General features: G+C 54.0%; 1 protein-coding gene across 3 annotated transcripts; it reads right to left on the bottom strand.

Moving 5' to 3' along the window:
* Nucleotides 1–47: 47 nt before the first annotated feature.
* TMBIM1 (transmembrane BAX inhibitor motif containing 1) lies at nt 48–16639 on the bottom strand. Of its 3 annotated transcripts, none has more exons than XM_047083641.1 (12): nt 16547–16639; nt 7550–7774; nt 6203–6303; nt 5318–5382; nt 5086–5139; nt 4531–4581; nt 3975–4014; nt 3676–3713; nt 3403–3490; nt 2989–3084; nt 1923–1976; nt 48–1506 (listed from the first exon to the last, which is right to left on the bottom strand). In XM_047083641.1, exons 2-12 carry the CDS (start codon nt 7749–7751, stop codon nt 1360–1362), a joined length of 936 nt encoding a protein of 311 aa, XP_046939597.1. In that variant the 5' UTR covers nt 7752–7774; nt 16547–16639; the 3' UTR covers nt 48–1359. The 3 variants fall into 3 exon arrangements, with proteins under 3 accessions (XP_046939597.1, XP_046939598.1, XP_046939599.1); XM_047083642.1 differs by lacking the exon at nt 16547–16639 and adding an exon at nt 11224–11324; XM_047083643.1 differs by lacking the exon at nt 16547–16639 and adding an exon at nt 11229–11311.
* Nucleotides 16640–20740: the final 4101 nt, after the last annotated feature.

The following is a 20740-nucleotide window of genomic DNA, read 5'->3' as shown; positions in this document are numbered from 1 at the left end:
CAGCCCTCCCAGAGTGGACACCTTAAAGAAACCAGAGCCAAGTAGGGTTTTAACTTTGAAACACAAAACTTTATTACGTTTCTACTTATGTCGTTTTGTGTGATATATTTAGGACCAAGTACTTAAGAGAAGTCCTAAGTATACCCTTGGGCTGATTTGGTTTCTACCCCCACTGACAGAAGGACTCTTGCCCTCCTTCCCCATTCCAGCTTGAGGCACTTGGTGTCACGAAGAAAGTGGCAGCTGGCTGGAGAGATGAGGCTCAAGTCTAAAATCCCCCAGCACAAGTTAAGAACAAACTGAGAGGGGAAGTCTCCTTTTGCTCAGGATCCTTCCCAGGTTAGCACAAGGAAAGAACAGAAATTTCCATGGACACCACAGTAGGCTTTCATACCCCTCAGATCAGGGAGAGGACCCCAGAGCATTTTCCTGCCCCGACACTGGCCTTTCTTCACCCTGGTACTTCCTGGCCCCACTTATAATCCTACAAACCACCCCATCTCCTGAGCTTTGCTCCTCACTTTCTTCTCTGAGCAGCTTGAGCACAGGAAGCAAGAGGTCTCTCCGACCAGAGATCTCAGAAGCCCCCAAGGAGGCCCCAGGGAGCTTTGGAGAATGGGGACCAGATGGCTGTGGACAGGCCTGCCCTCTCCACCACCACAAGCCATGAGGAAGCCCACGGTAGATGCTGTTCTGTCTTGGCCCGTCCTTGGCTTTGCTTACTCTCCTCGTCCTCCCCTATTCCAAATCAACAGTATGTACATGCCATCGAAAGAAGAGGGACTGAAGCAGGGGAGACCCATGGGCACAGATCTCTTCTACCTTTGTGAGCCGGAAGGCACCAAGGGTTGTCAGAGGAGTACAGGATAATGGCCAGTGAGTCCAGGAGGCTGGGGACAAGGCTCTCTGGCTTTGTTGGGGGTTGAGGGAGGAAACAGCTTCAGCTACCAAGCCCAGAAGCCTATGGCAGAGGTGGGAGGGGACACCTCATCACCCCGAAGTTACTTCTACTTCTCATATTCCCTTTTGGCTGTAGAATAGGCTTTTTCTGTCCTTCCTGCAACCCCAACAGTCGAGAAGAATTTGGTGCCACGGAGTGGGTGGAGGGAGAAGGCACGTCTTCTGCCTGGTCCCTGCCGAGTCTACCAGAGGCAAGAGTTAGTCCCTGGTTCCTCCAGCCCCGCCAGGTCTCTGCACATCCACCGCCACAGAGGCCACCCATCCCAGGACAGAAAGGAAACTGGGCATATTACTGGAGGGGAAGGAAGGGGGTCTGAGGTCCGGACTCCAGTCACAGGGCCCAGCCCTCTAGGGAAGGGAGAGCCCACAGTGGGCGCACAGTGGGGTGGAAGGTGCTCCTTAATTGCGGTCCCCCACCAGCTGCAGCACAAAGGTGAAAATGTAGATGATGTCAGTGTAGATCTGCAGGGCACCAGTGATGTAGTCCTCCGGGCTGATGGTGTGCTTTCGGTTTCCCAGGACCAGCTGCGTGTCATAAGCCAGGAACTGCAGGAACAGGGAAGGCTCGAGTGAGGGCCCAGGGGCTCAGGGGCCAGAGCTCCTGTCTGGTTCTCGTTTCATAAGCATATCTGTCCTAGGAGCCTCCGTGCCATGCAGTGTACTTAGGGACTCTTTAATGACCAGAACAACCCATGGTCTCTCCCCTCAAATGGTTCAGTCTAGGAAGGCAGAAAGACAGGCCATCATCTGTAATACAGCCTGCTGGGTATTCACAGCAGGCGAATGAACGAGCGATGGCAGGAATGCCCAGGAAATCGGTCACCTCTTGACCGTGGAGAGAGGAAAGGGCAGCTGTGGCCCCACTCCCTGGCTCCCAAGCAGCCTAAACTCCTGCTCCACCTGTATAGTTCCTCTTCTCCAGCCCCCACTCCCCTTCCTAGAGACAGCAGGGCCTTACTCACCAAGGTGAAGCAAATGGCCCCCAGAGCAGCATAGACCATGTGGAGCCAGTAAATCTGGGGAGAGGGGACAGGGACAGTGTTAGAGATCTTAGCAAAGCACAGACCCAGGCAGTCCCTCAGTGCCATTTCCCCCAGAATTCTGGCATCTGAGTGGGGAGACCCAGGAAGGTAGCTATGTGAAAGGACTACTTCTGCCTTCCACATCCTGAAAGAAATTAGGAATAGTAACATATTTGGGGTGCCTGGCTGGCTCATCTGGTAGAGCGTGTGAGTGTTGACTTCAGGGTTGTGAGTTCGAGCCCCACGTTGGGTATAGAGATTACTTAAAAAAAAGAACAGTAACATTTGGCAGAGAAAACAGAGGCCATCCTCCAGGGGTCATATAAAACCAGTCTCCAAAGTTAGTTAGGTTACAGAAGTGTCCACTGTACTTCTGGAAAAAAGCAGGTGGTTGAGCTATAGCTCTGGGAGGGGCAGGAGCCAGGCAGGTACAGCTTGAAGAGCCCTAGACATAGTCAAGTCAGCATTCAGTAGAGTGGTTCCTGCAGCCTGGTGTGGGAGGGAAACTCCACTACCACCCTGACGACTGTCAGAATCATGGACCTCCAGGGCAGCCTGCTCAACAGCCCTCCAGGTGCCTGTCCACAGAAGGGTAGGGCCAGCCATGGTCAAGTAGGCAGGTGGCCCTCCTGATTGTACGCCTCCCTTCCCAGCACCACACTCCCCTCCTCGGGGGTCCCCTCCATCGAAGCCCATCTGCCATCTCCCTCCTCGAACCTGACTTCAGCTGCCAGACACATCTCACCCACTGTTTCCCATAGGAATTCTGTAATGTCATCCAGGGCTTCAGGTTCTACGGTGCCCAGGGCTTTCCATCTCCTAACAGAGACGACGACCCTAACCAAAGGATGGTGCTCCAGCATTGGTGCCTTTTCTAGCCAGCTGAGAGCTTCCAGAAGTCAGAGCCTGCCCGGATGCCTGGGGCGTGGGCGTGCTGCAACACTTCACACCGAAAGTCTCCTGTGAATGTTAGGTTTGGGGACCGCAGCCCTCCCAGGACACTCACATATTTGAAGGACAGCACAATGGCGGTGACAATCCCAGTCACCATCATCACAATTCCCAGGACACAGAAGAGGCCTGTGCACGAGGTGAAGTCCACCTGCCAGGAAGGGAGGAGGAAGCACCTGTCAGACAAGTGTCACAACTAGCAGCCCAGCTAGACTGCCCTGCCTCCCCCTCCAGGGAGTCCCAGTGCTGCTTCTTGGAAGGCCTGGGCGTAACCATGACGTTCTGACAGACACAAGAAGCAGTTTTATAGCTGCAGACAGGAGGGGAAGGGGACTAGACTCCCCAAGGGAAATCCCTGGTGTAGAGGAGTCTGGGCCCTCACAGGCCTGCTCAACTGCCAAGCATGGAGGGCCAGGTTTATAGAAGAAGGGAGGTGGGGTGGCCAGGGAAGGGCCCTCCATACCCTCACCTTGGTCTGGAAGCAGAAGATGGTGACCGAAATGGACACCACGGCAGTGATGATCATTGCAATGATGACGGCTTTGGTTTCATACACGCTGCGGAGAAGGAGTTCAGAGAGGCCAAAGGGATAGATAACTCATGCAAGAATGACTTCAAAACCATCCCTTCTAGAAGGATCTTGCCCAGCATCCACCCATGCAGATGACTGCCAGCCCAGGGATGCCCCACTCCCACATAACAGACACTTCACAAGAGCGTGGTGGTTTGTCCTGGAATATACCTGGAAATGGTGCCCGTCATGAAGCCCATGGCAAGAGTCTGAGGGAAGGACAGAGACAAGAGTGAAACGCATGAGAAAGGTGGCATGGAGGCATGGCCACAGTAGATTGCCAGAGCTGGGGGGGGCAAACGTGACTGAGTAGGAAAGAGGCAGTGATGAGACCAATGCCATGGGTCAGGTTAGGGTCGGGGAGAGAGCCAGGGACACCTTCCACAGTGGTGTCCCCAGCCCCTTCCCTGGGACCAACTCTCTCTCTCTCACACCGTCTCCACACCCTCCCTCAACCCTTCTAGACTTACAAAGAGGGTCAGCAGGATGATATTCCATGGGAAACGGCGTCTGAAAGGAAAGAGACCGTGTGTGATTAAGCGACTTGGGTCTAGCCCGGTATCAGAGGCTCCTTTAGCAGAAGGAAGTCCTTGGCTCAGGTGCGTAGAGAATTAGGCCTTGACTTGGGGGTGGGGAGGCGGGCATGGCCTTTGGTACCTGCTGGGGGGTTCTATGCAGGGACAACATGGGGCAGTGGGACGGACCTGGGCAATGGAGCCACAAACACCTGGGTCCAGTTGCAGTTCTTACAATGACTGCGTGACCGTGAGAAAGTTACTCAACCTCTGAGCCTTGGGTTTTCCATATGTGTTAAATGGTTAAAACGTTACACACCTTGCAGATGTACTGTAAAAATTACAGCCGCGTGGCTGAATAGATCCCACCCACCCAGGGGACTTTGTACGCACCTCAACTTCAACCGCACCCATGACCACGCAGCTGCTCTAGGGATCCCCTTGCTTCCCCAAACACTTGCCCCCCCCTCGTGCCCCCCACCATCCCTTCTCATCGTCTTCCAGGACTCACCTGGGTCCCTGGCAGCACGCGAGGGTCAGATAGGTGCCCAGGAAGACAGCACTGGGGAGAGAGAAATGAGGAAATGGACGACAGGCCGAGCCTGCCCCTCAGCCCCATCTGGGCCCCTCCTGGTGGCACTCACCAGGCCGGCAGGCTGGGGGCCATTGGGAAGTCTGAGGGGAAGCCGCCCAGGACAAGTACCCCCCACCAAGGACACCAAGAACCTCTGAGACAGGGGGCTTGGCCAGGAAGGAGGGTGAAGGAGACCGTGGCAGACAGACTAGGAGAATCCGGGGACCATTTGGCAGTGTGCATGCAGCCACCAGCCCCCCACCCCCTGCTCCCAGGAGCTCTGCGGTGCTGTTACTCCTCACTTGGTGGCTCACACACCAAGAGTCTCACCCACCCTTGCCAGCAAAGCCGGCAGCCTGGAGGGCCCCTCAAAAAGCATTTTGATCGCTGCCCTGAGAAAAGCTGGTCAGTTGTCTCCCGCTCATCTCCCTGCCCCACCCCCAACACACACACACACACACACACACACAGCAGACAGGCGCAGAGACTCACTAGGACACATAGTAGACAAACAGGTTTCTCCTCACGAAATCGCCAACTGGTTTCCTGTGGAGCAGGGGAGGAGAAGGGAGGGGAGTCACACACCTCACACTCCCTGCCCAGGCCCTCCCAGCAGGCTGCGTTCCCGCCGCCCGCCCTGGCCACCACATGCAAACTCCCCTTCCAGTCCATCTGAGCACAGGGCCCGGCCCCACCCGCAGGGCCCCCGAGTCCTCAGACTCACACAAAGGTGAAGATAGCGATGATGGCCACCGTGATGAGCAGCTGGATGGAGATGATGCTGTAAACCTGGAACATAGGCCAGGGTGGGGGCAGCATGTGTCACCATCCCCCGTGTCCCCCCGGGAAGCAGCCAGTCCCCCCCAAGAGCCCCAAAGACCCTACTACCCTCCCCACGTCTTTTACGGGGGGCGAGGGGGCCCCTTCTTAATGGTGAAGGATCTCCTTCTTACTTCATTTCCACTAGGGCCCTCCTCGGCTGCAGCCTGGCCCGAAGGCCCCCTACCCTTGAGGAGTCTGGCTCAGATACTAGACGCACCCTCAGAACTGACCCCCACCTCCAGCTGCTCCCTGACATTTCCCCCACCCCCTGTCCAACACTTAACCTCAGTTCCCCACTTACTCCCCCTGCCTCGCTGCACTACCGGGTGTGGCCTCCACACTTCTGGGAGTTCAGTGTGACGTCTGTCAGGTATCTACCTCCTCGGGTATCCACCTACTCGGAGCAGGGCACCGTGCAGATGTGAGATGGGGGAGGGATGGAGTATAAAAGAGTTTGATCATTCTGACTTCAAGTTGCTCACAGTCTAACAGGAGAAAGACGTTTGGGGAGGACAGAACACTTTGGCGAAGCCCGCCTAGATTTTCCCAGATTGAATCTGTCCCCCACCACAAGGTCAAGGAAGAGAAGAGTGAAAGGCGGGGAACGTGGGTCAGCGGAGCTGGGGGCCCCTCTGAGGGCAGGGCAGGACTAAAGAGAATTCGGAAGGCAACAGCGTATCTGCATGGGAATGAGTGCCCCGGAACTAATAGTGCCTGGCCATCTCCACCCCCGGCCCCACCCCATTCCCACAGCCTACGTACAGTGGCCTCCCCGCCCATATCTCACCTTTCGGATGAAGGTGTGTCGGACTTTCCTGTCATCCCATTCTCCAGGCCCGAAGCTTTCACTCACTGCTCTCTCCTCCGCATCATAGCCCTGGCCTGGGCCTGGGAACAGATCAAATATGACCAACTGGGGACCTGGGACATGTGGCCTCAATCCCAAAGCCTGCATGACATTATCTCAGAGTCTCAGGGATCTCCAGCCGAAAGACAAGGGTATAACTCAGGAACTCCTCACCCAAATCAGGTCCTCTGGATGCCCTCAGAGTAACCCAGGGATGGCCTGGGCACCATGCGGAGCCGAGCGTCCCTGTCACAAGGGGACTTTGGTGTAAGCCATTCCATCGGTGTGCATTCACTGATGGCTCCTGTATGGGGGTGCCCGGCCCACACCTGGGTGCTCTGGGGGATGAACACTCATGATCTTCAACTAGGGGTCACGATCTAGTGAGGAAGCCAGGCAGGGGCAGGGCTTGGGGCATCAGCCAAAGGAGCTGGCAGGGCCGGAGCAGGGGCGTCACGGATGGAAGGAGGAAGAGGAAGATAGAAACACAGCGTATGTGTGGAGGGTGGAGAACAGAGTGAGGAGCATAATCTGCATCCGGCAAACATCAGCACTCGGGGATGCCAGCGGCCTGTGTGCACAGGACAAAGCATGACTGTGACCGTGACTGATGTGCTAGTATTCCCAACAGAACACAGATGGCCAGCTGAGAGCTGGCCGTGCCCCAGAATTCCAGAGGCTACAGGACTCAAAACATTCCTTCAATGCTTCCTTGGACACTGCTTTCAAAATCCGCATGTGAGCCATTCAGGAAAAATCCCTGCATTCTAATCTCTCATTTCTGACCAAACAGAGCATTTACCTGCCATGACATTTATCAGACATCCAAATGACTTCTGGATGTCTGTAAGACTCAGATGTTACCTTAAAGGATGAGGACTTGTCAGCATTGAGAATATTTAAGGAAAAAAAAAAAAAGTGCCTCAGGCAAAGGCAGTTACTAGAAGAGAGGAGTCCAGGGGGTGGCAACTGTCTAGCTAGGACACGGAAATGGCCTTCAGGAACCAGTTGCCTTACCCCGCCACTTTCTCATCTGATATGGAAGTTCTGGTGTGTGTCTATGGACTCAGTCTCCTTGCTGAATAAAGGGGCTAGTAGGTGGCTCAGGGCCAGGTGCTAAGGGGATGGGGGGGGGGCAGGTAACAAAGATGGTGAAACAGGAGAGATCTAAGGAGAAGATGAAAAAAGGGATGGGACAGGAAGCTGAGATGGAAGGAAAAGAGGTGGCCTCATGTGGTACAAGTGCTGCCTCGTCCCCCCCCCCCCAGCTGCCCCTCGGGGACTCACCGTAGTTCATGGGCATCGGGTGGATGGGGGGCATAGGCTGTGGATAGCCAGCAGGGTGACCGTAGCCAGGCTGTGGGTAGGCCGGGTAGGCCGGGTAGCCACCAGGCAGGACAGACGGCTGCCCGTAGCCCCCCTGGGGCGGAGGGCCAGGGTACAGAGGGTTGCGGTCCTCATACGGAGGGGGGGCACTGGGGCTGGACATGGCCGCTCAAGGGCTGAGGGCACCTGAAATGGAGATGAGAAAATCAGTCAGGAGTGCCCGGACCCAGCTCACGGGGCCCCACTCCAGGCTGCCTCTGTGGAGAGGGGACCCTCACATTTTCTCTCTTGATCGTGATCACAGTGTCATCCTCTGCCCACAGGCCATCCTCCCCATCCCCACCAGCTCAGCCCCTGTCCCTCTGCCTTCATGCCAGCTTTCTGTCTACGGCCCTCCCTCCTGTGCCACTTCGTGCCCCCAGGAAAGCAGAAGGGGGGATTTGTGCAGGAGCCCAGAGCAGTCACTGGGCATCAGTGGTGTGAGAGACGAGGGACGGAAGCCCGGGAACTCCCCTGTGCTCATTTAAGAAAAGTTTCCAGTGACCACAGAAGAAGCTTGATGGCCCCAGCCAAGCCTGGGAGTGAGTCACGCGGCCAGCCGGGACCCATTGAAGGGGTCAGCCCAGCCCCCACAGCAGCTGGCAGGAGCCTCAGGCCTGAAAGGCAGAGCTGGGGAGGAGCCAGGGCTCTAAGTGGAGGGGGAGGACAAGCTAGCCCCAGAGCCGAGCCACCAGGCCCAAGCGGGAGGGCAGTGGGCCCGTGGCCAGTGGCTCCGTGGCCAGTGGCTGAGTCAGGGGACGCCTGAGAGGCCTGGGCGAGTAGCTGCCTGGGGCTGGCCACTCAGGGCTGGGGAGCTGCACAAAAAAGGTGAGGCCAGAGACAGGACTTTCTGGTTCCTTCAAATAACAGCTAAGGTGCATCTGATGGGTGTCGCAGCATATGGCTGCTACTGTTCTCTTCACAGCCTTGCCAGGTAGTAGATAGTGCGTACAGGGCCCCGAAACCCCCTGGGAGGGAGAGACCCATGTTTTGGGCTCTGGAGCCTCTGGTATCCCCGTGATTCCTGCCTGTTCCCCAGCAGGAGCTGTGGCTAAGTGGGGAGGAGAATGCACTGATGAGTCATGCCTCAAGACCCAGCAGGTGTCTTCTCTGTGGCAGGAGGAGTCCCACGGCCAGGGGAGGGCTGAGGAACGAGGAGGGAACCCCAAAAACACAGCTGAGAGGGACCTCCAGGTCTTATGGCCCAAATGCTCAATTTAGAGAAGAGGAACAAGGCGCAGAACAGTGAAGCGACTCTTGACTCCACAGGGCCACAGAACGAGCAGGTTAATGGTACAACCGGAACTGAGGCCTTCAGGGTCCTGGGTCTGCATCCTCTATATTAGGCTGTGTTCTTTCTGCCTCTTAGGCCAAATAAATGTCCTCCAGGCCTGGTGTTCCCCTCTGAGGTGGCAAAGATGGGGGCTTGGGAGAAGCTAAGAAGGGGGTCCCTGAAAAGCCTTGACAGGGCCATGACCTCCTCCCACAGCATCTCCCAAGGGGCAGACCTTTAGGACCCCCCCAGCGAGGAAGCACCCCCGGATCCAGGCAGGCAGACGTGCTCAGAACCTCTGCTGGAAGGAAGAGAGAACCGGCTTCTCTTTTTAGGGCACCCCGCACAGTCCAGGGATCAGATAAAGAATTGTCTTATCTCTTCTCTCTTAGGAGAACTGGGATAATTCAGAGAGGAAGGTGGTGGGGAGGGGCAGGGAGGAGGGATCGGATATCAGGCCAGGGCTCTAAATGGGTTACTTTGAGGAAAGCTGTTCTCCATCTTCCCAGAGTAGATGGGCCAGCACAACAAGAATGTGTCAGGTCAGAAATAAGAAAGACCTTTCTGACAGTGAGGGTGTGACAGCAAACCAAGGCTTCAAAAGCAGGGTCATGGTGAAGGTCCTGCACAGTGGAGTAGGGCGACCTGAGGAAATAAGGAGTGAAAGGGAACGAGAGAAGACCAAACACGGAGTGTTGGGAGCATAAGAAACAGATATTAGCTGCTTTGGAAATGTCCCGGTCTTCCGTAAGGATAGGGTAATAAGTATAAATATGTGAATCTTAATAGATTTTGAAAAAGGAAGAAACACGAACTGGCTCTCCTCCCCTGAGGCAAAAGGCTCCTTCTCCCTACACCCCTCTGCCCGTCCCTCTCCAAGAATCCCCTTTTAACTCCACCAAGAGAATGGCATCCTGTCTATAGGAAGAGGTGCAAACAGGTCACTTTGGAGCAGGGCTATATCTAAAACTTATTAAAAAAAAAAGAAAAGGGTGCCTGGCGGGCTCAGTCAGTGGAGCATACAACTCTTGATCTCAGGGTTGTAAATTCAAGCCCCGTGTTGGGTGTAGGGATTATATAAAAAAAACAAAATATTAAAAAAAAAAAAAAAACTTACTATGGAGTAGGGCTATGTGTTATTATTACAGCCATCTCAGCCCGGGGTTCCTGTGATGCCCACCCATCTGGGTGATGGCACACAGATGAATAGGCTGAGCATGGCCCAAGAGGCACTGGCAGGAAAGGCCCTGTGGTTTGAAGCCCCAGCTGGGCCACCACAGGTGATGACACCATGACCTGGCCCTGTCTCCTGCTGGGGGTGCTCCTCTATAAAATGAGGTGTTATGGGTCAGATGATCTGTGAGCTCATTTCCTGCTCTAACAGATTGTGAACTATCTGAGGCACCCAGCGACATGGGGCTTGCCCTTTGCCTGGCCAGCAGTGGCCCCTCCCTCCTCCCTCTAAGCCAAGCTGGGCAAACAGGCTCCTTTCCAGACCACAGGGGCTGCGGCCCCAGGGTAAATCATGGAGAGGAAGGTCAGCCTCGGATTGGCCACCAGGTCTCCAGGGGCCTGGTCCAGCTCAGGAGGCCGCTGACTCACGGGGACTCCCTCTGCACGTTCTCACCCCTCCCTTTGACTCTTCTGAGGAATTCACCAGTAGACCCGCCTGCTAGAGACACAGCAGCTCACAGTCCAGTTCTCCAAGGGCTCAGCCACCAGCCCATGCTCACCAGAGATTGGCACTGACCATGTCACCTCACTATGACTCACTGTCTCCACCTGGAGAATGGGTTTAATACTCTTAACAATACCCTTCTCAGAGTTGTAAAAATATGCATAAAGCACTTAGAAGGGTACCTGACCCCTGATAAAAACAGTAAATGCTGGCTCTTTATAGTTATTATTTTATTAGTCCTTACAGTAGTCCAACAGGGTGGATAATGTTATCCCTATTTACAAATGAAGAAATAGAGGCTTAGAAGAATTAAGTCACTTGCCCAAAGTTACTTAGCTAGGGTGTGATGAAGTCAACACCTGAGCGCCAAGACGGACTGCAGAGCCCCATGCTCTCATCTCTCATTTTGATGCCCCATCTATCTAAGCCTCTCGTCACCACTCACGGCTACCCGTCTAAGACCCTCTAATGACAACAGAAGGCTCACATAGCAAAGGACACGGAACCACTCAGGCCCCTCCGTAATTCCCCATCTCCCGGTTCCCAAACACCGCCAGGAGGTTAAGAGGGTATTCAGAGCTAGAGATTCTTAAATGACAGAGCTAAAAGCAAACTCTCTCATCTAAGGTGAGCCAGCCCACTCACTTTACCAGCCAGACGGGGAAGTCGAGTGACCTCTCCATGGTCATGGTCATGTTGCCGGACCTGAGGCGGGGCCTACATCCCCGCTCTCTGATGTGCAGTCCTGGGCACAGGAGAAGGGGAGAGCATTCAGGCGAGTCAGAGGAGTGGCAGAACACAGCCACACCCACCTCTGAGCAGTGCCAGGTGGGCAGGAGCCTTGGCCCACGGCTGGGCCTGCCCCCTGACAGCTGCCCAGCCTACATGAGGGCCCTGGTCACTCTGTGTCATGGAGACCTCGGAGAAGGATGAGGTTTGGGGCCCGCCTCTGCCTAGGCAGTAGGGAAAGGGGGAAGTGGTCAGTGTTTACTTTCAGAGCTGTGAGTAACGGTAGGCGCTGGAGAATGTGGAGTTGAAAGAGAAGGAGGGGAAAGAGGAGGGAGACGATCCAGAGATGGGGAGGATGACTGATGCCCAAAGACTAGAAACCAGGAGTCAGGTCATCTGGGTTCTGCCAGTAGCTAGTAGAGGAGCTCACAGTCTCCATGGGCTAAAAGGGACCTTGAAGGGTCCCCACTGGAAGCATGAATTTTCCTAAAACACAGTAGGCATTCAGTTTCTCCTGAACACACTCCAACAACAGGGAGCAAGGCTGTGCCACTTGCAGGCAGCCTGAATCATTAGAACATTCTTCCTCACCATGCCTGTTATCAAGACGTTCTAACTGCCCCATCCTTGCCATGTTACAGATCTAAGTCTGCTCCCCCATCGTCAAGACCCCAATCCCCCACCAGAAGGAGCCAGAAGCTCTCCTTTCTCCTCCAAACCCAGCCGTCCCAGCAGCAGCAGTGGGCGGGCTCAAACACAGGACTTGTTGGCTGTCAAGGTTTTCAGGTACAGCCTTGGGGAAACAGCCCCTTCCCCTGGAGCCACCTCGGTGTGGCCACCACAGCTCTGGCCAGCTGAGGCCCAGGCTCAGACTCCCCTGGGCGCACCTGAAGGGTTAAGGCTCTGGAATCTGCAGAGAGGAGGCCTGAGCTACCGGAGTCACAGCAAGCAAGCAAGCAAGCAAGCAAGCAAGCAAGCGGGTGTGTGTTGGAGGGAGGGGCGGAAAGGAGCAGCTGACTGGTCCAGGCAGCCTGCCCTCCTCGCTGCCAGGAACCGATGCCCAGAGTCAGAATGGAAAGAATAGCTCAGAGTGTGCATCTCAGGAAACCCCACCCAGCAGGCACAGGAACACAGCCCCTGGCCTCGTAGGACGGTCTCCTTCCCTCCCTTTTCCTCTACCTACCCCAACTCCTCCAGCTCTCCCCACCCCCACCCCCAGCACAGAGCCACCAGGGCAGAGGACTAAAAAAGATACACCCAGGAGTGTCTGGGCAGTCACCAGGCCTGCTGCACACGGACCAAGAGGCCCAGAATCAACTTATCCTTCAGTCTGCCTGGCTTCTGGGAATAACAGGATGACTCTGAGGGGATCTAAAACCTGACGTAAGAGACGGAGTGGCCTTTAGAAATCATCCGGTTATCTAACAGACAAGGAAACCCCAATGCCAAGAAAGTTCCTGTCCCAGCCCACAAAAGGGCCTCTTGGTCATGGGTTTGGAACTTCCATCCCCAGCCCTGCCCAGTGAGGCGGGGCCAGAACAAGATACCCTTTCCCCCCTATCCTCGCCCCCCGCCCCCATCATGCCTTCCTGCTCAGAAGTAGATAAGACTGCCAACCCATGACTTCCGTCCCAGCCCCAGCCCCGAGCCAGGGTGGCCTCTCTCAGATCTGAGGCCAAGAGGGGTGAGGAAGATGCCCTGGAGAGCAGAAGTAACCCAGGCCCCACAGCTTCAGCCCCCGTCAGTGGGTGATAGAATTGTGCCGGCAGTGTGGGTGAGCTCAGCGACCCCAGCCACATCTATGGTCCCAAAGGCCGGGCCATGCAGATGAGGGAGGAGAATTCAGAGACACAGCCCCTATCCACCTCCTCCTTTGGTTTCCTCTCTGCCTCTCAGTTGGAATTCAAGACTAGGAGGGAGCAGAGGCAGGCAGAATTAACAACCCACCGTGCAGAAAGGAACGAACCCTTCCCTGTGATAGGCAGGGAAGGAAGAGAACCGCTCACAGCAGTAAGTAATGTACCTGTCATTGGCTACTCAGGTAGGTCTGAGCCTCACAACGGCCCTCTGGGGTGCATGTTCTTACCCCCACTCTATAGATAAAACTGAAATTCAGACAAAAACAGATCTAGGGTCCCACAGCAGGCAAACAGCAGAGATGTGTTTGAACCCAGATTTGAGGTCTGATTTTACAGTTCATACCCTTTGCTTTGACACCTGCTTGGAACAGAAGCCCTTGAGGCATGCCCACCAGCCACCTGTGTGCCCAGGCCAGCACCTGGGGTGGGCTGAGGTAGCAAAGACCTTTTCCCTTGCACAAAGTCAGTCCAACGCCAGAGCTCTGGGTTAGAAGGCAGGGAGCAGAGTTCTCGTCCTGGTCTTAACCCCACTGTGAGTCAGGGTGGGCCACTCCACATCTCTGGACTCACTTTTCTCCTCCATAAAACAAGTACATGGAACCAAAAGATCAAGTCCATTCCGACTCCAAGAGCCTCTGCTTCTGAATGAGCAGCGGGTTTCAGGGCAGAATGACCCACAGGTTTCAGGGCAGAGTGACACATTTCCTAAGGAATCTATGCTGGGGTCACTACTGATGTAAAATGTCCGCAGAGGCAGAGGCACCTGACACATTCCGTGTTTGGGACTGGCCCTAATGCCCTTTCCTCCCAAACTGCCCCCATACTGCCCTCTGGACCCTGCAGCCAGCATTTCCTGGGTGCTCACTTACCCCAGAGTCTGCAAAGAAAGAACCTAACACCGTAGACAAGGAAGATTACCAGGCAGGAAGGCGAGAGACCCGGGCTCAAAAGTTCTAACCCTGCCACCAGGCAAATGCCCTCCCTCGGCTTCCTTTTCCCCCAAATCAGCCCCCATGGGGGCAAAGGGGAGGGACTCGTTACCCAGAACCATGGCATTGAAAGCCAAATTCATCCAGCCAGGCATTTCCCAAACTGCTCTAAAGAACACTACCCCGGGAGATGTTAACAAATGAGCTCTGAAACAGATAAGTCTGAAAAACAATCCATACCCCTTTTGGAAATTCCCAAGGCACAAGGGCATTTTTAGCCTCTGAGAAGCCCTGCCTTGAGCAAAAGCTGTTCAACTTTGTTTCACCCAGTTTTCCTCCAAACTTGCTCAAGCCTGAAACATTTTTATCAGAGCACACCTAATTAATATCCTGTGGGATCCTGACCAGGCCACCTTTGTTTTACAGATAGACCCAACCCTGAGAATGATTCATGTCCCAACTCCTCATATCTTAAAACCCCTGTCCTTCTACCCAGCCCTCAGAGCAGTCACATGAAGTACAGGCATGCCCCCCTCACTCTGAGTCAGTTCACTGCCAGCCAGCGTCCACGGCAAGGGTCCTTCTCCTCTCTACCCCCCACCTCCCAGACAGCTGCTATTATATTCTCCATGGTGGAATTTACTGATCTACTGCCAAGGGCTGGGGGGACATCTTCAACTAGCATAGAACCAGGAGACTGGCATCGCCTACCATCCCCTTGCTGTCATGGGAAAAATACAAATCATTAAACACAAGAAGAAGGACTCATTCTTATCTTCCTCCCTGACTGGTGTATGGAGTACCCTCAGTACCGGCACTGTGGCCTGTAGACTTCTGAATATCATCTCTACTTCAAAACAAGACCCAAGTTTTGGCTCAGAATCTCAACTCTTAGGGTTGGAGGTCAAGGCCCTCCCCTGTACAGCAGTCCCAACAGAGTGCTCAAGAAAGCCCACATCAGCATTAACCGTGTTGTTAGCGGAGACCTTCTTCCCAGAGCTGTCTCGGCTTCCCCTCTCTGACCCTGCCCCTGCAGCCCTCCGAAGACACAAGTGTATGTCCCTTCTCTGGGGCCTCTGCGCTTTCTGAAGGACCCTGGGTGAGAAGTTTGGGGGGTGGATGGAAGTTCTCTGAGGTAGACAGCTTCCAGCTGAGGCCCCTGTTCCCATGGGAGGAGTCTGAGCTGAGGTGGCTATTACCCCAGCTCATGACATGAAGCTCTCCCCACACTTATGGTGTAACCCATCATTATGTCTCTGACGTGCCCATTTTTACAAGCGAGGCCCTGAGGTCATGGCACCAGAAGACAGAAGAAGTCAATGCCCTTGACATTTGTGTGGTCCCACCACTTCTTTCTAAGTTACAAACTGGGTCCTCTGTTTGGGTCCCATGGCTAGAGAGGCAGGGACAGCAGGCAGGTGAGGAGAAAGTAAGGCTGCCCCTCGGCCCCCGACAAAGCAGCCCCAAGGCAGCACCTGGCTCCCCCTGCCACCACTGGCCAGGCCAAAGGCGCCAGCTTTGAAACCAAAGCTCACTGGTGAGATGAATATTTCAGAGCCCCAGAGAACTGGACACCTGAAGGACCTGCCATGACATCTGGCCCTGACCCTGGTTCCCTGACCCCCACTTAATCCCATGTCCAGGTTCCTCAGGTAGAATGCCACCCCCTGGATACCACACGCAGGCCACAGTGGGGTGAGAGGGGATGGACACCCTGGAGGACAAGCTGATGCAGGACCCACAGATCAGGGCCAAGCCTCCCAGCAGCCTTCCCCTGCTGGCACTCCCACTGGCTCCTGGCTCCTTCCCCAGCTCCACTTGTTTTCCCCTTTCCCATGTTCCCATTGGGTTTTTATGCTGACCCAAAGAGGCCACGAGGAGGACAGTACTTCCTTGTAGCTTTCTGAATCCAGCCTGGGCACAGTGGCTGGAAGCAGGCAGGCTGAGGCAAAGTCACGGTGACAGGGGTGGCGCTTCCCCACGCCAAGCATAGAGGGCTGCTGACCCCTCCCCCCACTCACTCACAGACTCATTCACCTGTCTACACCAAGGCTGGCACCAGGCTCCCCGGCCGCTCCCCTCCCCCTCCCACCAGCCGACGGACCTGACAGCCTCATCCCACGCGCCACTGGCCACTCTGGGGGCTCGTACGGGGGACACGCCCTGCGACGCACGCGCCAGAAAGAGGGGGACGCGACACCCACAGACCCTGGCCCGCTCGCTGGTGCCCACCACCCACTGCTCGGCTCCCAACGCCAAACAGGCGCCACCCGGCCTCCCGGGGAGCAGCGGGAAAGCGAAACTCCAAGGGCGAAGGCAACAGATTCCCATTCCAGCACCGCCTCCCCGGGCCGGGCACTCTGAAAAAGTTTGGGGCGTCGTCCCAGCTCTGGCTCCGTTCCCGCCGACACGGGGTCCCCAACTCCCGCTGGCCCCGGCTCCCTGGCTTGCCTGACCGCTCCGACGGTGCGCTCCCGGCCTCCCTCCCGGCGCGGCGAGTCCGGCACCGAGCGCGCTGACCAGGCCTGGGCTGGGCTGGGGCTCCGCGCCCCGCCCCGTCGTCCCAACCCCGTGGGGCGGGGCCTCGGGGCGCCGCCAGGGGGCGCTGGGGTCCGCCCGGCGTCTCGCCCGCGCGCGCGCGCGCGGCTGCCGAGGCCCCGACGTGATTCTAGTGTTCTCACATTTAAAGGCAATACCTGATCACTGATGGAAACCGACAAAACACAAAAATAGAGGAGGAAAATCACGTCTTTCCACGCCTCCCGACTCCCTGCGGAAAGCGCTTGCGTTTGTGCTTCTTTGCCTTATACGTCCATGTGTTTCACTTGTCTTTCTGGAGTGGGGTCATATTATATGATGTTTTAAATATTGCTTTTATTTTACTTAACATTTTATCAAGAACATTTTTTCTTGACACTAGATAATTCTTCAAAAGCGTAATTTTAATGCCTCAAAGTATTCTATCACATAGCTGTGCTGATTTATTAAATCAGTTTCCTGCTGGAGGACATTTAAACTGTTGCCCATTTTTCATTATTAGACATAAATCCCTGAACACCCTTGACAATTCTCTTCTTTTAAGCCGAACGCCCTTTGCAAGTTTAAAACTTCAAACGTCCAAATGTAGAGGGAACTGGGAATCTCTGACCCTGGGAACTGAGACATTCCCCGATTGAAGTTACTTCAACCAGGAAAGCAGGTGTTTGAGAGTCAGAAGGCCTGACTTGGGATGTAGGTTACTAGTATTAGTGTGCCTGTCGTGTCAACCCTCCCAGTCACTAATGCAAGGATGCCCTCCTCGTACCATTTCACAAACCAGGAAGTGAGTTCTGGCAAGTTTTGAAACATTGCCCGGGTTTGTATTGTTGCAAAGTCCATGTTTTTTCCATTACGCCAAAGCTGCTGGTAGAGGAACAGCTTTATTTCAGGTGCTTATCTAGTGCTTATCTAGTGCTAATAAGCTACAGATCAATGTACTGCTGAATGTCTTTCACAGCCCATGGGCGCTAACTTTCTGAATGGCGGGGGGTGAGGCAGGTAGACTTGACAAAACACAGCTAGAAATGAATGCAGGTAGACCACCAAGACCACCTGAAGCCCTCCTGATTCCACACGCATGACTAAGCAGTTTTCTTTACATGATTATCTCTGGTGGTCAGTCCAGCTCTGTCATAGAGCAGACTTAGGAAGGAGGGGCCCATGGACTTATCTGGAAGCTTATATGCGTACCAAACATAAGTGAAAACAGTGTGCTTACTAGTAAGCATAGTAAGCAAAATTGCCACATAGATTATATGTTTCAAACCAATTAAAATGCAGATGTTTTTAAAATTACACCCCCCACCCCCCCGCCGACACACACATACTATGTATATTCGTATAGATACCATTTAAAAAGGAGTTACTTAGGAAGACTGGTGGACATTATGGCAGGCTAACTCCCCCAGCCACCCCAACTCCCAATGTAAATTCAGTTCTTAGGGGGCCACAGACCTCATTTTAAGAAGTCTCCTCCCAAAGCGTGAGCTCACCGGAGCAAGTCCCCTGATATCAGAATAGAGCCGTAGGTGAGATGCAAAGCCTTGCAGAATCTGGAAAGATCTCCAGACACCCCTTCATGTTCTCTACCCTTGGGCCCGTTACCCAGAAAGTACCTCTCTACTTTCTAGGAACTGCTAGAACAGTCTCCAAGGAGATTTGTTTCCCAGCCAGCAGTCACATCTGCCCCATGGGCAAGTGGAATGTGGGGACACACACCACCAAGCCCCATGCAAGCCTTGCTGCTTGCTTTTTCCTGGGCCTATTTGCTGATCATGGAATCAAGATTATAATCCTAAAAGAATCTGAAACGAAGCATCTAGCCCAGGGCACACCAGAGGCATTCAGTACCCTTCTCTTGACCCTTTTTTATCCCTGGATAAAAGGGATAAACGTGTTATTCATAAGACTCTTAGCAGATCATTAATTAAGCCCCTATTGTCTGTCAAGCAGACAGCAATTTCTGGTTCTGGAGGTGACAAAACTGAAGGACATAGCCCCTGTCCTCAAGAAACTCACAGTCTAGGGGAGATGGTTAAAGACCACCTAATTATAATTTTGACAGTTTGGCAAGTGCTGGGATGAAGAAATGCTTACTTGGGAACAGCATCTTATCTTAAGCAAGGGGTTTAGGGCCCCCTTGTCCCAGCAATCTAGGATTGGGCGGATAGAGTGGGGTAGGAGTGGCAAGAAGTTGGGCTGAGCTCGGAGACAGGGAGTCAGAATTGAGATTTTACCTCCAGGGCAATGGGAGGAATGTGACCATCAGCAGCCACCTAGAAGGAGGTTGGGAAGGTCGCGGGAGGCCCGCTGGCGCCCCTAGAGTGAAGTCGCTGGCTTCAGCAGATAAAGATGCAGGATGACCAGTTTTATTTGAACTTGAGACATACAACAAATAATTTTTTCCCTAAGTATGTGTCATTGCCCCATATAATATTTGGAAATACACTAAAAACTATTCCTTGCTTATCTGAAGTTCAAATTTAACTGGGCGTCTTGTATCGTTCTGTCAACCCTGCCCTGGGAGGAAAGTCAAGTCAAGTTCAGTCAAGTCAGAGGCAGCTGGAGGCAGCATAGAGGGAATGAAAGGAATCAGGCTGCTGTTTGTTTTAGGGACGGGGTAGCCAAAGCTTAGTGATTGGTGAGAGGAGAGGCAAAGGGAGGTCCGGGAGGAGTGGGCCCCTGGGTGGTGTCCCGGGAGCCCAGGTGGAACCAGAAGGGAGTGGGCAGGGAAAGTTCAGCTTTGCACCTAGCCCCAGGGCTCCAATCATCTGTCCTACAAATTCCTCCTGCAGTGTGCCTGATTACTTAGAGTTTATGCATTACTCCACCCAAGAAAGGTCCTTTCATTTATCACTTTCTCCAAAAAGCTGCCGGTCCCCCCCTTTTTTTTCCAGAGGACTCTGTGTTTACTGACTCAAGGCATTTAACCCAGCCTGGGGTAAATATGCCTCTTTCTCCCCACTGGAGGGCTAGGACAAAGTCTCATTCATCCCTAGCTTCAGACAGCCCTGCCCCATCATCTGTTGAATTAAAGGGATTCTAACATTAAAAAATTAGAACTCTTTCCCCTAAAAATTAGTCTTATTATCCATAAACATTAGTCAGCACTTTCTTCTTCTTCTTTTTTTAAGTTTATTTATATATTTTGAGAGAGAGATTGAGAGAGTGTTCACGAGTGGGGGAGGGGCAGAGACAGGAAGACACAGAATCCCAAGCAGGCTCTGCGCCATCAGGATAGAGCCCCATGCAGGGCTTGAATCCACAAACCGGTGAGATCATGACCTGAGCTGATTGAGCCACTCAGGTGCCCCTAGTCAGCACTCTCATAAAGAAATTGGGAGTAGAAAGAAGGGTGGATGTGGATGTCCCAGAAACAAGAGGTTTGTCCTGGCTTTGCCCCTGAATGGCTGTCAGGCCTGGGGCCCTCTCTTTACTTATGAATGAGTCTAATCATATTGTTTTTTCCTACCTCCTGCACTTTTGAGGCCTCGGATGAAATCATCTACGTGAAAAGCATTGAAAATGGCACGCACGTGGTACTGTTGCTAGCGATCTTAGCAGCTCAATAGAACTGGAGACAGGTTGGGTAAGAGCTCCTTCCCTGGATGCGTCACCTTGTGACAAAGGCTGGGCCACAGAACCCGCCTGGCATCCACTGTGCTGCGGCCAGGGCACCGGGCAATGCTTTCCAATCTTCCCTGACTATCAGAATCACCTAAGGGGCTTGTGAAAATAGGTCAGTTCCCTTGGGGATACCTCTTCCTAGACTCAGAAATGTGAATCAGCATCTTAGCGGAGGCTGAAACGAAGGCCCCCTGGGGAATCCGAATGTCAGCCAGCTTTGGTGCTAGACAGACCTGGGCTCTGTTCAGATCACTTTAGTGGCTGTGTGACATTGGGCGTGTTACTTAATTTCTCTGAGCCTTGATATCCTTATCTCTAAAAAAGGGAGATTAGGGGTGCCTGGGCAGCTCAGTCGGTTAAGCATCCAACTTCGGCTCAGGTCATGATCTCAGGGTTCATGAGTTTGAACCCTGTGTCGGGCTCTATGCTGACAGCTTGGAGCCTGGCGCCTGCTTTGAATTCTGTGTCTCCCTCTCTCTC

This window comes from Lynx rufus, unplaced genomic scaffold (genome assembly GCF_022079265.1).
Source record: "Lynx rufus isolate CCGP_SWC_20201006 ecotype Redwood Valley unplaced genomic scaffold, mLynRuf1.p SCAF_2, whole genome shotgun sequence".
In the NCBI taxonomy this organism is placed as follows: domain Eukaryota; kingdom Metazoa; phylum Chordata; class Mammalia; order Carnivora; family Felidae; genus Lynx; species Lynx rufus.
This window is presented reverse-complemented; position numbering and strand designations above follow the sequence as displayed.